The sequence below is a fragment of the Peromyscus leucopus genome, chromosome 7, assembly GCF_004664715.2.
Source record: "Peromyscus leucopus breed LL Stock chromosome 7, UCI_PerLeu_2.1, whole genome shotgun sequence".
In the NCBI taxonomy this organism is placed as follows: Eukaryota; Metazoa; Chordata; class Mammalia; order Rodentia; family Cricetidae; genus Peromyscus; species Peromyscus leucopus.
The window spans coordinates 3,330,299-3,345,734 of NC_051069.1; the positions used below are offsets into that span (position 1 = coordinate 3,330,299).

Below are 15,436 nucleotides of genomic sequence, written 5' to 3' on the forward strand. Positions count from 1 at the left end.
GGAGAGAAGGAAAGGAGTGCCAAGTACATTTTTTTGTCTATACCTGCTGAGCTAGATGCTTGATGATACCCTTGTTTCATATGTTTATACAAAATTGTCTACTATTCAGAAATGACACCCAAACTCTTGTATAAGCGGAGCTGAGGCCAAAGCCCCGCTTCACGAGGCTTGCTGGCTCTCCTCTGTGGCGTGGGTGATGGGCTGCTCCTCTTCCCACCCTCCTACTCATCACCGTGCCCTGGAGCTCTTGTTTTGCTCATCCGCTCTCCCACTACACCCTGCGGCTTAAGGTTATTTCCAACAGGATGATGGGGACCAAACCCTGGAGCTGAGTCGCCTGAGGACATGGTCCTGATGCTCTCACTGTGCAGCCATAGCCACGGGATGATGGTTTTCTCCCCAGGAAGGGTGATGGGGAGGATATACCTCCATCATCTCCACGGTCCTTTCCCAGCCGGACTTTCTACCACCCCTGGCAAAGGCCACCACGGTTCTTCCCAAAGGCAAATGGCTAATCGCCATTACCTTACCTTTGGCTCACCCTCCCACTTTAGAGGCCCATTGGTCAGTGTCATAGAGATAAAAGCAAGCAGGGTCACCACCCGCCAAGCTCTTTAAGTATCTGTCTGTCTGTTGTCTGTCCGGTCCTTCCCCAACACCCCCCTTGCAGGCAAGCTTCCTGATTCAGGTTGTGGGAATCAAACTCAGATCCCCTGCAAGAGTAGCAAGTGCTCTTAACCACTGGATCATCTCTCCAGTGTCCCAAGCCCCGTTCTTGTCCACAATCTCTAACCAACTTTGTTAACCTAGAAGCATGCAGCATGGGGCTGATTATTTTACCAATTCTTAGCTCTCAAAAATCTTCTACTGTGGCATCAGGACAAGTCCTAGCTCATGGAGACTTCTGGAAGCTGCCTGATCTAGTCTCCCACTGGCACAGAGGGACTTATAAAACACAATGAAATTTGTTCCAGCTGGACTTTCACCCACTAGCATCTGCGGAAGACAACAAAGCTTTGAGCCTGTGATCAGCTCTGGAAGTCAGGTCCTTAAGCAGAGACTAGAGAGATCTGATGCCAGACAGTCTTGTCTGCCTTCGGTCTGTTTGCACTCTTGAACTAATGCCTTCCTCCAACCCCCTTCTCAATGTTGCCTCAATGGGAAGAGAAACTCCTCCGGCCCTACCTTGTTCTGATAGTTCTCGATCTCCTCCTGCAGGAAGGTCTGCCATGTTATCTGCTGCAGTTCTTCCCGCAAGTACTGGCAGGTTTCCAGGTGGGATTTGGATATGTTCTGCGCAAGGTGTTCTGGGGAGGAAAACGGGAGGTCACAACCATGAACAGGCACCAGTAACTGTCCTGCTTGTGTTGTTTGCCCTCAAAAACTACTCCTGAAAAGCAGTGTGCTGACAAGGTTTGGTTTCCTGTATGGAGCTAAGCAAGCAAGCCGGAACTCTTCTGTATACGGACAGGGGGATGGAAAAGAGAGGCTTTGCAAAGCCAACACTGACTGCATGGAGCGTATTAGATTCAGAGACCTTGATGACCTTGACCTTGTCATAGGCTTTCCGCCAGTGTCTGGAGATGAACATAGATTGATGGCCTTAGGGAAATGATTGACAGCCTCTTCCTGACTTTTTATGATATCCGGACAAAAGTGGCTCTTGAAAAGTCAGGAAATTATGTGAATGTGTTTGTGTGTGTATATGTGAATGTGTGTGTGTGTGTATGTATGTATATAAACTTTTTTTATTTTTGCATATGTACATGTATCGAGAGTCTGCCTCCATTACTCTCCTCCTCCACAGCTGTGCTTACATCATGTCCAGCTTTTTCTTTTTTTAAACATAGGTCCTTAGGGATTGAACTCAGGTCTTCATGCTGTAATGGCAATCCTTTTATTGACTGAAACATCTCCTCAGCTTTCTCATGACAGCTGGCTATTACCTTTGGTTTTCTAGCAGACATCGGGACAAGCGTTGCTGAAGCATGAACAGACTATGTATTAGTTTGGTGAAGAGAGTGACCCTCCCTGGAGTGAGACGGTCTGGGTCCATGTATTTGCTTGCTACTTCTGAGTTGTATGGCCTTGGCAAGGCCTTTAACCTCCCTGTACTTTGTTTTTCTTACAGCACTTGTTCATGGGCTGCTGTGAGAATGGAATGAATCATAATTAGAACAGGGGGGCATCACATATGATGCTGTATAGTTGTTAGACTGTGTACGATGGCTTTGGTAATATTAAACATATGCCAAAGATATCCCTAGAATTGATCATCTGTGGACATGTGTCGACACACAGAAAAGATAATTCAGGACATTAGACAATAAAGCGTGAGGTGAATCACACCACAAGATAAAAGGTAGTCACTATCCGTGTAGGGAGAGTTCAGGGTTGGTTGACTAGAATTGCAGAATGCTTCTTAGAAAAGGAGGGATACCATGTTGGACCCTAAGAGATGGGTAGGGTTGGCAGGAGTGGTCAGTTGTGTTGGGAAGGAGATCAGTTCTGTAGAGAAGGGCCAGTGGATGAAAGAACACAGTGGCATTTGTCAGGGACAGACAGATTGGATGGCGTGACAGGGTTAAAGCAGACTTGGGTAGCTAGGGGCCCATCTTCTGAAGGATCTTGGATGTTTAGGATTGAATTGGGAAATGATATAACAATAGGATCAAGCAGAACTCTGCCAGGAAAACTGAGGTACTGAAGATTGCATCTGGGGACAGAGGACGGGCAATTTTGTGCTTGGTATCTTGGGACCTAGAAAGGCTGGAGCAGAAGGACCAGGGTGGCAGCTGCTAAAATTGAGATCGGAGAGAGTGCGCGTGAAGCAGGATGGTAGTCAGTGTTAGGGAATGGAAGGATGACTCAAATGTTTAAAAAGCTGGACATGACAGTACATGTCTGCAACTTGAATTCTTGGGGTGGAGGCAGGAGTATGGCCATGCATTTGGGGCTAGCCTGTTGTGCATAGAAGGTTCTAGGCTAGCAGGTCTACATAGTAAAACCCTGTCTAAAAAATGTATTGGAAAGAATTGACAGGAGTTTATGAACATCAAATCACACTGAAAAATAACCACTTTCCCAGGATCTTGAGTCCACGGCAAGCCACTTAGGGTGACAAAGGACGCAAGGCCGGGGACAACAGCGGCAGAGCCTGCTTGCTTATAAACATACTGCAGCTTCCTTCAGACGGCAGGAGACATGCTTGTGTGAGAATGGCAAGTTCACCTAAATGCAATCCAAAACCAGAGTCTCCTTGGAGACGCAGACACATAACAAACCCTAACAGCCCTGTCTGGCAACACACAGGTACCAGAGCAGCCTGGATAAACAGTATTTTTTTTTTAAAAAATGGAATGTAGAGCTGGGCGGTGGTGGTACACGCCTTTAATCCCAGCACTCTGGAGTCAGAGGCAGGTAGACTGAGGCCAGCCTGAGCTACAGAGTGAGTTCCAGGAAAGGTGCAAAGCTACACAGAAAAACCCTGTCTTAAACAAATAAACAAACAAACAGGATTGTAAATAAAAGAAAGCACTTCAAGTGGACAGACTTGAGAAGCGGAGAAGCCAGCTCGTAAGATAAAAAGAATGGGTATTGGGAAGCAGAAAACTAATGCTCAGATAAAGAGCTCTCGATATGGAGAACAGTGTCTAGACTATAAACCAAGATTAGCATATTTTTTAAACAAGGAGACTCAGGAGTCCTACAGGGCTCACTCTCTGCTCTTCCTTAGGTCTTTTCCTGTTAGTAAGTATGGGCAACATCTAGTTCAGTTGATCCTAACAAATGTTACTGGGAACCAGGTATGGTGCCATATGCCTGTAATCCCAGCACTTGGGAGGCTGAGACAGGAAGATTGCCATGAGTTCCCGGTCATGAGGGATGTAGTGAGTTCCAGGGGTACGGAGTGAAGCCCTGTCTCTGATTTTATCCAGGACGTAGGTCAGAGACAGAGTGCTTGTTTGTCATGCTCACAACCATAGGTTTGATCCCCAGCGTTTGCAAAATGGCTCATGGACACCTGGACTTAGGTGGGACTTTCACGACAGCCAATAGGAAGAGACAACGACAGGCGCAGTGCACATAGTAGGCCAGCAGGGGGCAGCAGCTACATTCTGACCAACTGTTCAGGCAGTGTTTCTGATTCCAGTTCATAGTGGATCTGACAAGGCTAATGTTTTTAAGACACCTCACTATTTCTAAACGTCTCTTTTCGCAAATGAGAGTCTAACCAGATCACATAAAAATCTAAGAAGTCAGTGTGACTCTCAGACCAGGTAGGGGACAGTGAGGTCTGCTAGGAGTTAGGAGACAAGCAAAGCTCAGCAGGTGAGTGACTTGTCTTGCTTTGTGACACAGGTGAGTCCGTTTCCCTCCTAACCCTGACCATGGCCGCACGGGCAGGGCCCCCAGTGTGTTCCAGCCGCTGCCCCTGGGCAGCTCGTGGCTGTGGAGAGCTGTGGATGCCGCCCAGTGCAAAGTTGTGAGCTTGCTTCAAAACAAAACCCGAAGGCAAGAAAATCTCTGTTTTTAACTTGAATTGTGCTGTGTGTGTTATAACGTTTAAACCCCTCACATGGGGAGTCCTGACTTGTAAGATTTTCTCTCAGACTCTTTGGGTCGGCTAGAACTTTAGGTACCATCTGGGCTGAATGCACCTCATTTTTACAGATAACATCAATAATTCAAATTTACACAGCACTTGCTGTGTGCAGACCCAAAGGATTTACATCTTTTCTGAATACACACACACACACACACACACACACACACACACACACACACACACACACACACACATTTATTCAGAAGATGAAGGAAGGTGACAGCCCTGTCCCCATTTCTTTGGCTAGGCACCTGAGCCAACGTGGTTAAGTAACTTTGCCAAGGTGTTAGTTACAGCTGGTGAGGGGCAGAGCTCTGATGCAGATACCATCTGGCTTCAGAGTGCACGCTAACCTTTCTACATACGGGGATGCACAAGAAGGAGAGTTGCTGCCTGTGGGCTGCGTGGCTCAGAGCGGCTTGTGCAACCAACAGCGAAGCTGGACCCACAACCCACAGCAGCTGACTTCTTGTCGCACTGTCCCTGCTTAGGCAGCTCTTGCAACAAGGTGCTGTCAGGCACTGTAACAAACCCTGTGAGCACTTTTATAAAACAAACTTGGCTGGTTATCTGGAATGTGTGATTCAGGCACTAAATGAATGCCACCGGCAGGGTTTCCTAGCCAAGGATAAAGACCTGTTCTGCTCAAAATACGGTGGGTATAATTCTTGAAAGATGGGATTGGACTTAGGATATGTTCGTGTAGAGCCTACTTTCCTGTTGCGTGATTGGCTTAAATTCTTATGACAAAGTCTAGCCTACCAGGAGGTCAAGAGGTTTTGTTGGAAAGGACCACAGGCGGTAAGGCTGTGAAGGAAATCTCACAGCAGATGAGGTAGCTCGGGAGAGGGTTCAGCCAGTCTTCGGCCACTGACATGCCACGTTCAGCTACCTTGAACTCCCCTGACATACAAGTGGGATAGAAAATATCCTCTCTCAGAAGAATTCTAATTTGGTTTTGAGTTTGGTTCTATTAGTCTATTCATCCTGGAAAATGCTATAACCATGACTCCCAGATCCACTGGGAGGTGACCAGTATAGGTCTGTCCAGAGACTGGAGGGCACCAGCTCAGCCATTTTTAGCCCCATTCAGGTATTTCTGCTCTTTTAGCCAAAATATATGCTGGGGGGGGGGAGGGAAGGAGAGGGGTGTAATGCTTTGACTCAGTTCTTTGGCTCTGTTTCAACACTGACGAACACTGGCGAACAGGCAGGTTCACTGTCCCTCCGGTGGGGTGGCAGCTGCGGCAGGCCTGGGGTGAGTCAGGTCACTTTGCGTGGGAACTTTGTCGGCTTTCAGTCAAATCCTTATTCATTTTTGAAAATTTAATTTTCATTACAGTTTTGCTTCAGGCTCAGCCAACCAAGATTCCATGACCAAAAAAAAAAAAAAAAAAAAAAAAAAAAAAAAAAAAAAAAAAAAAAAAAAAAAAAAAAAAAAAAAGGAAAAGAAAAAGTTTTTTGTTCTAGTTTGGGGAAAAAAAAAAAAAAAAAAAAAATCAACCTACCTCTGCTCAGCATGACTTTGACTTCAGAGGTTTCTCTGCTAATCAAAAGAGCGATGGTACACCTTCAGTCCTGTGCAGTGGTTAAAGAGCGGGCTTAAACGCCCCGGCTCCCAAGGATTTAAATTTAGACCCAGAAAGAGATGCTTGTGTAAAAACTGTAAAGAACATTCAAGTTGTTCTATTTCGGGATTTTTGACTGGAAATATCAATTTTCACTTAAAAGGGATCTTTTATGGGGTACAGAGGCGGAGGCACCATCTAAAGAACACGGCCTCTATGGCTGTGCACCGAGGATGTGTGTGCTGAAGTCAGACCGGCTGGTTCTTCGCCACCCCGGGTCTCCCTCGGAGCTCACTGGCCTCCGCAGCAGCTAATTGAAATACCCCAAAGGACTGTAATGACCCCGTGTAGAAACGCTGGCAACGGCAGATCACTCAGCCACTGCGAAGGCTCTTATCAAAGTTCGTCTAATAATAGCACCGTATTTAAAAAATTGATTAAATATGGCAGAGGGTGTTAGCATAACACACACGGAGGGAGAGTTTCCATTGTCTGGCTATCAGTGTTTCTAGGGCATCATCTCCCAAGAGGAAAACAATGAGGAGGTGAGTGTCTGGTTGTTATTTTGGCAAAGTGAGCCCTACATAAAACCTTATCAGTTTGGTCACCTGAAAACTGATTGGTCCTCTTCAACACATTTCGGCAAGTTCAGAGCTACGTCACCTCAGGCACTTATAATTCACACCAGTGCAGCAAAGCTCGGCTACCTGAGGGGCCCACCAGATGGGTCATTCCCCAACCGGTAACGAGAGGAGCGAACTGTGGTGTGCCCGCCCCACAGGAGGGCGGCTCTGAGAATGGTAATGTGGACTTCCCTTGGAAAAAGCTGGAAAGGAGGGTTCTGAATGCTCACTATAAATCAATGCTAAGTGTCCAAAGTCACAGATTTGCTAAATGCCCTTAGTCAATGATTACTCCATGTGAACATGTATTGAAATGTCACACTGTCCTTCATGATATACATAGTTGTTATGTGTCAATTAAAAACTTTAAAATTACAAAACTATACCTATGGCTCAGATTAGGTTAGTGGACTTTGTGAATGTGTGTGACCTTAGGCATAAAGGAATACCCGGAGTCTAAGTGAATAACTCGCCTGAGTGGCCTTCCTCTGTGCCCTGTGGGACACAGGCTGCTTGCATACACCCTGTCTAGTTCCTGAGCAACACGTTTACTGCAAACACCATAGGAACAATCACACACACACACACACACACACACACACACACACACACACACACACAGCAAGTCTGGCCTCTGAATCAGCAGCAGAGGTGGAGGGGAAATCCCACCCATCAGAGGACAGTCCCTTGTACCCTTTTTACTTCACAGGGCATGCCCAGAGCAAGCCAGCGGCAGCATGCACACCCGCCATTACCTAGTTCCGCCATGGATACAGTTGGAGAAGTCTCTCCGTTGGTAAAGGAGCAGTAGGGGAAGAAGCCAGATGCTGGTGTGTAGTCACATATGGGTTCGGGTTTGATCCCATTGATGTCCAGTCCCGACTGGTCAGGGGAGGGCTGGATGTCCAGGTAGAAGCTGCTGACGGCGGAGTCGGCCTTGCTGCCCTCGGGGGTGTGCCCGTCCATGTAGGTGCTCAGGTCGTCATGCAGTTCCGTCAGCCCATTGGCTGAGATGTTGTAGGTGGGCGTCAGCGGCTCGGCCTCCCCAGGCTGCTGCTGGTGGTCTCGCTGCTGCTGCTGCATCCGGTGCTTCTGCACCTCAGCATATAAGCTGTCTCTCTGCTTCTTGGACATCCGGCCAAACTTGACAGCTGGAAGAGAGAAAGCAAAGTGTACTTTGAACCAGGCACCCTTATTCTTTCCCAAGCTTTCGGGTTTCCAGAAAAATCTCAGAGCAGGTCAGCACAAAAGCAGGTCACCCACAAGCAAGAACAGGCTTCCTGTTCCTCCAACATGCATCCCAGGCAACCTTCTCTTTGTTTTCCTGCAGTCTTAAACCCTTAGACTCACTGAGGATATAATGTTTTGTTTCTCCCCCTCCCCACCCTTTTGAGACAGGGTCTCACTAAGTAGCCCAGACTGGCCTTGAACTGCTGACCATCCCACCTCAGCCTCCTAAGTGTTGGGATTACAGGCATACTCCACCAAACCTGGCCCTGAAGTATAGCTTAATGGGCTTGTTCATTCTCTATCACATGGCCTGGCCTAGACCTGCCCCTTCCTTCCTTCCTTTGCAGTGTTTGGACAGAGAGGCAGAGATGTAAAGGCTTCTGGGGTATGCTGAGGCAGAAGCTTCATCCTTTACTAAGTACTCTAGTCTGTACACAAGAATGAAGTCCTTCCTGCTCGAGCAGCTAGATCTGGGGCTTTATGGGGAGGCTGTCTAGTTTGCAGAATCGTATGTCTGCATCTGCCTGACTTAGGAGGTCTTCTGGCCGCCATGGGCCTGTCTTTATTTTCTTGTTGGAGTCGGGATCATCTCACTGTGTTGCCCAGGCTGGCCCCAAACTCCCAGGTGCAAGGGGGTCATTCTCTCTGCCTCCCGAGTAGTTAAGGCACACAGCCCTGGGTCTGAACTGGGTCCACCATGAAGTGATCCTTTGCAGTCATTTAGCCTCAGGTAAAAAAGGATAGTGGAGGGCAGGCCTTGTAAGATCCCCGGGGATGATCTCTGTCTGCAGCACTGGTGCTCAGGACCGGTCCTCCAGGTGAGAGGCGGCAGGGCTGTAGCGGCTCCCGGTTCACTACCTCAGGTGTTTGCTCCCTGAACACTCATCTAGGCAACAGGAAACCATTTTCCTGGGTTGAATTCTCCCACGGAGGTTCTTTTTTTTTTTTTTTTTTTTTTTTTTCTCTTTCCTGCCTAGGCACTCTGCAGATGTAGCCTGTGCTGGAGGGACTTCACTCTCCTAATTGATTGTAGTTTAACTGATTCCTGATTGGGGGGGATGAACTCATTTATCCCACCACTGTCAGTGACATGAGGGGCAGAAGGCAGGGGAGATGAAAATGAAATTGGGAGCCGAGAGCCCATTCCACTGGCCAGCTGGTGGACTCTTCTCGCCAGGGGAGGATGTCCTGTCCTTCACACAGAGGAACAGACGAGAAGACCAGCAACCTCGGAGCTTCCGCAGCTCAGGTGGGGCTGGACGCCAAATAGGCATATAATTTTATAAACCCCTGAATACATTTTCTTCCTCACAACAACCTATAAGTAAGAAGCCATTCTGAAGGTTTTTAATTTGGGGAGGGGCAAAGAATATTTTAGAACACCCCTATGGGTAAAATATCTCTGACTCTGTAATTAGGCTTTAGATTTCGTCTTAATACAATGACAGTTGTATCTAGTGAGGGGGAAAAAATGACCAGCACTCAAAGAAATGCATGTATAACTTTCAGTTTTAACTGACAAGCTGATAAGAGCCATACCTAACTGTCAGTTTAATGCTGTAGGAAGCCGGGCTTAGTGTGGGTTCCGAGATGATGCCTGTCCCCAGTGGCATAAAGCTTGACCTCTCTCGTAGTGGGTAGACTTGCAGAGTATGGAGTGAAAATGAACCTGAACCTGGGTGGCTCCACCGGGTCCTAAGAACATCTGATGGTGGGAAGGGCAGGCTGACACTCCATCCAAGGAGATCTCTGGAGACAGTCAGCTAGTGTACCCGGAAAAGCCCTTAAAACGGACCTGCTGCATTTCCTGCCCAGTTCCATGCGTAACTGTCTTGAATCCTGCTGTTGCTTATTTGGCGCACTTCAGATCAGTTTCAGGGAGGATGCTGGGGTGCTCTGTAACTGGACACTGGCCCATTTCTAGTCCTTATGCCTTCTCTTAATGAAAAAGGACATCTGTCACGGAGCCTCGCTTTGCACTATTTTCACATGTTCGAAAGCTGCAAAGGTTTGACTTTGACCCAGTTACCAGAAGAACTGTTTCCTGCCAAATGCCCGTAGACTTACCAGCATTAAGTCTACTTCATTTGTCCTGGCTTGGGTTTCCTGCAGGAGGCGCGTTTCTGAAAGCCCTCAGATGACACATACCTGTCGTTTGTGAAATGTTGGCAAGCAATCGGAAGGGTTTCTCACTACAAGACCCTACTCTGTATGTCTGCCCCCATCAGCTAGTCAGCTGACTGCAGGAAGTGCCGTGGGTTGCAGAAAGCTGCCAGGGGGACCCGGGAAGACCGAGAGGGCTTCCCCTGATGGAGCAGTGCCCACTTCTCAGGAGTGCTTGCCCAGCCCCACGCATTTGCCCCACGCCGGCTCTGAGAGGCTCACCGTCTCGAGACATGCCCACGGCGAGGCATTTCTGCAGCCGGCAGTGCTGGCAGCGGTTCCTGCTGGTCCGATCGATCAAACAGTTCTTCTGACGAGGACAGGAGTAGGTGGCATTGCTCTGCTGACTTCTCCTGAAAAAGCCCTGCGATTCAGTTGTAAATACGGAACAGGTTAGTGTCCGTTCCAGCGGGGATACCAAAGGCCGTGGGCTAAGCACTGGGCACCATTAAATTAATATTTAATGGAGGGATAAGCTTGGAGCAGAATCGTCCAGGAGACCATTAATGAAATTAAAGTCGCTTCTTTTTCCTTGAGTAAAATTAACCCCCAGAGCCTAGCCCTCTATCCCTTACACATGCAAAACTTCCTTAACTTCCACCCAGTTGACTGTGTAAAAGACACATGATCCGGCTGATCAAAAACAAAACAAACTGTGTGCTTGCTGGATGACACCAAAGGATCTGCCTTTAACCTGTATCTCTAAAAATACCTTTTTTGGGGGTGCATGTATGGAGATGTACACACAAGTGTGTGTGTGTGTGTGTGTGTGTGTGTGTGTGTGTGTGTGCATGCACATGCACGTATACATGAGTGTGCTCGTGTGTGCTGTGGAGGCCAAAGGAGGGCATCTGATGTCCTGCTCTTGCTCTCTACTTTATTTGTTGAAACAGGGTCTCTCTGTAAATAGACTGTAAATTTCTGTCTGGAAATAGACTGTCATGTCGCAAGCCCTGGCGATCCTCCATTCTCTGTATCCCACAGTCCCCATGGCTGTGCCTGGCTTTTTGTGTGAGTGTTGGGGATTCAAAATTAGGTTTTCATCCTTATGCAGAAAATGCTCTAACCCATGAAGTCTTTTATCTCCCCAGCCTCCAAAACACTTTTTGGTAAAGTATACATTTCTCCAGGCTGCCCAACATTAAGGAAAACGTGGCTGCACTCAGCGCACTGCAGTCTGGGTGTGCTGTGGTGTTGGAGTTTTCTCTCTGCCACTCAAGTCTCGGGCCATTTAGGCATCTCTCACTCCCTAAGTCTGAACCTGTTGGTGAAACAGTTGGATGACACTTGATTTGACTACTTTAAAATCAGTTGCAAAGGGAATTCTCCATCCTCAGTGGTTGAGAATCAGTAGTGTTTAGAATCATAGCCTTTAGGATTTGACAGGTCCGGCATGGTGATCATGGGCTTTCTCATTTGTGTTGAGTGCTGTGTGGGAAATGAGAGGGTGTGCAAAGATGTGAGGGAGCTGCTGACCTCAAGGATGATGTTTTTGTGTGCTTATTCACTTCCTGATTTTCAGTATTGGGACTGAAATGGGCAGGCTTCTCTTTAGTGATCTTTTAGCAGCAACCCACAAGCTTACCACAGGTACAGTATTTCCCCTATCACTTTCTTGAAAATGTGTTCTAATCTGCCGTAGATTTCTTATGCAACACATGTGCTACTTAGAAGCATATTTCTTAACTTCCAGATACATGGCACAGGCATTGGAGATATATGTATATGTACTGCACATATATGTATACATGTATATCTATACATATATAGATATACATGCATACACATACACACGCATGTATCTCTTTTTCTTTCAATGGCATTGTAAGCTGGGCAAAAGAAAAACACCCAAAAGAAAAGTAAGGTAAGGAACTGTTTGTGTGAAGGGTGTAAGAGAGAATGTCATCTTCAGAGCTTTCTTTAATACTAAAGACAGATGACTCCAACCAAGGGGACATCGATGGGCCAGGGAGTAAAGGAAGAATGGACCAGGTAATGTCAAAGTAGTAGTGATATGCTTCTCCTAATGGATGTTTCCAGAGGCCAATTTGGCTACTATATTAGAATTGTTAAGAACAGAAACAAAATGTGCTTGTCCTGTAAGTCAGGAATCTTTTAAGGAATAAACATTAAAGGACCACCAGAGAAATGGTACGAAGATTCATCCAGAAGGAGGCTCTTGAGAACACTAGCTGCCCACCATGGCTGATGTGTTCTAGTACAGACTCACCCAATGGAGTTGGGTAGCACTGAAAAATCATGTTTCAGAAGTAGCCTTAATATAAAATTGGCTAAAGAACTAAACCTAGGTAATCCAGTTTACAAGCGTGAGAACATCACACATTTGATATAAAAAATGAAGGAAAATTATGCTCCTAAGTGAAAAGAATTTCTGGTTTTGGCTAGTAGGCCCATGAGTGACTCCAATTTTCTCTTTGCTTTCTGATTATTACTCTACAAGTGGACAGGCGTGCAAGGCATTGGGAATCCACTGCCCCTGGCCTCATGTGCTGCTTGGGTGGTGACTGGGGTCTGTGTGGACCAAGTCATGTAAGTTAGATTCATGTTAGCTTAGCTTTTTTAATCCGCTTTGTAGCAAGGCCAGTGTCTTGGAGAGCAGTCCCTTGTCAAAATATTTAAAGTCCTGTGTGTGTGTGTGTGTGTGTGTGTGTGTGTGTGTGTGTGTGTGGTCCTTGGTAAAAAGGGAATGAGAAGAAGTTTTCTTAGAAGCCAAGAAAATATGTTTAAAAACATACCAAGAGGTCACCTGCATGGGTGTACATTTCAGTCTCTGTCTGAGCTGAGACTCGGCCACTCTCTACCCCCTTTGTTTCTTTCACAGTGATTTTTAAAAAAGATTTTTATTTTATTTATTTGTATGAAGGGTAAAGGTACTAAAGCCTATCAATGGTGTGACTTGCTCAAAATCCCACCTCCAGCATGACAGGAAGTCAGGTCAGGGATTTTCCAGGCTGCTTTCCAGAACACACTTATCCCGTTTGTTTCCCCACTTCCACAATGTGTCAAAGAACCCCTCCCCCTCCATTCTCATCGAGGCCCACCATTATATGAGTGTCCAAAGCCAAGGTATACACGGGTAAATTGACTCTGAAATCAACATTTCCCTTTATATTTGTTCCTTCCGCTGGCTCAGGCTGCCACTGCCCAAGCCTCTTATCAAATCAGCTGAGGTGGGGTAGGAGTCACGTGAGAAATCAGCCTCCGAAGTCCATCGTCTCCTTCCCTCTGCCCAGAAGAAGTCTGTCTCCTTTGGTTCACCTTACCTACCGCAGCCATATGGCAATCACTTGGGCTCATTCATAGAGTGAAGGGCAACGAAACTCCAGGCAAGGTCTCAGAGTCACTCTCATTATTGAGTAAATCGGCTCGGGGGTTGATTACGCCAGTGACAGGTGCAGTATTCTATGGATCTAGGGTGGGTGGCAGCAATCCTGGAGCTCACGACTGGCTTCCAAGCTGTCTGCTCAGATGTGGCCGCTGGGAAGGATTTGGGAGAGCAAGCCCGTGTGCACGCACGCGCGCGCACACACACACACACACGCACACACACACACCCTCTTCACCTCACATTTACTCTTCAGCTGAGTCCGTCAAGCACAGGCCTGCTCAGCAGCTGTGACAGGGCAGAGCTGAGAAGCAGGAAGAGGCCATTGTGTTGGGCGAAGACAACAGAGCCCCGTGCTCAAGAAGAAATATCCTCTCCCCTATGGGAGGGGTCCGGTGTAGCTTTGTGTAGCTTTCTAGGGAGAGTCTGAGGAGGCTGCAATGGCTTAGCCAAACTGAACTTTGCATTTTCAGAGAGACCAGGTCCTTTGCTTCCCCGGTGTGTGTTACCTGTGCATATCCTGCTCATCAGGTGCTGTCCACCTTCGACTTTTGTTTGTTTTTTTGAGACTGAGTCTCTCACTGAACCTAGAACTCAGGATTAGGCCAGGCTAGCTGACCATCGGTCCTGAGTATCTGCCTGTCTCCACCCCACCCTCTTCTCTCCGCGGGGATCACAAGGGCATGCATGCACTCACACCCGGCTTTTAACATGACATCGAACACAGGGCCTCATGTTTACATGGCAAATGCTTCACTGAGCCTTCTGCTCAGCCCTGGCCTTCTTTAAAGACTTCAGTGTTCCTTGTGGGGATCCGCAGTTTAAATGTTGAGGAAGTTAGTTATGCCAGTAAAATAAGTAAAGCTTTAGAATACAGAGGAGAGAGCCAGGCACTGGTGGCATACACCTTTAATCCCAGCACTCGGGAGTCAGAGGCAGGTGGATCTCTGTGAGTTCGAGGCCAGCCTAGTCTACAGTGCGAGATCTAGGACAGGCACCAAAACTACACAGGGAAACCCTGTCTCAAAAAACAAACAAGCAAACAAACAAAATAATGACACAGAGACTTATTATGAAATCTTGGCCTTAGCTTTTAGAACCTACTTAAACTAACCTATTTCTATTAATCTACGTTCTGTCATGTACTACTTCCTCTGTGTCTCCTCATGTCTCTCACACACCTAGACTCATCTCCAACTTCCTCTCTCTCTGCCCAGAAGTCCCGCCTATACCTCCTGCCTATCTATTGGCCATTCAGCTTTTTATTAAACCAATCACAGCAATATATCTCCACACAGCGTACAAAGATCCCACAACATTGGATTGTGGCACACTACCACCACCTAGTGGCTATATGCTGCCATGCAGCCCTTCAAAATGTAACACCAGTAAGCCTTCTGTGCTGGAAGGAAGTTGAGAGATTATCAGGCACTGTAGCCTTCAGCAGGTGACACGATGGAATCACCCGTGCAGGTTTTGACAATGTACAATAGGTCCTTTACCTTTAGGGAGACAATTCACATAAACTCACGAGTTTGAGCAATATGAAATAGTTACACCCATAACGTCCTACCAACGTGACTAACGAAACAGGCTAACATGGGCAGCAGAAAGCCCAAGAGGCTTCAGCTCTCCACAAAGAACCATAGGCAACCAAAGAACGCCGAGAGCCTGAGAAGTAGTCTTCCCCAGGGACGAGCACCAGTGGTTATCCAATACCAAATGGACAGCCCTGGAACCCATACATACAAGTCACATTATACAGACTGAGCGGGTTGTATTTAGGAATATATATGAGTGTGTGTGTAACAACTGAAATAAGGAATGAGTTTGGAAGAATAAGGAAGGGTATATGGGGTGGTCTGGAGTGAGGAAAGGGAAGGGGAAATGATTTAAT

The 15,436-nt window shown here is 47.1% G+C and overlaps 1 protein-coding gene across 3 annotated transcripts in view; it reads right to left on the reverse strand.

Moving 5' to 3' along the window:
• Rora (RAR related orphan receptor A) overlaps nt 1-15,436 on the reverse strand; it is a 100,888-nt gene that overhangs the window by 15,552 nt on the left and 69,900 nt on the right. For all 3 annotated transcript variants that reach the window (XM_037208198.1, XM_028867418.2, XM_028867411.2), the window contains exons 3-5: nt 10,416-10,557; nt 7,556-7,951; nt 1,186-1,307 (exon numbers count right to left, since the gene is read on the reverse strand). In XM_037208198.1, coding sequence (XP_037064093.1) covers nt 1,186-1,307; nt 7,556-7,951; nt 10,416-10,557 — 660 coding nt within the window. The remainder of the gene's footprint in view (nt 1-1,185; nt 1,308-7,555; nt 7,952-10,415; nt 10,558-15,436) is intronic.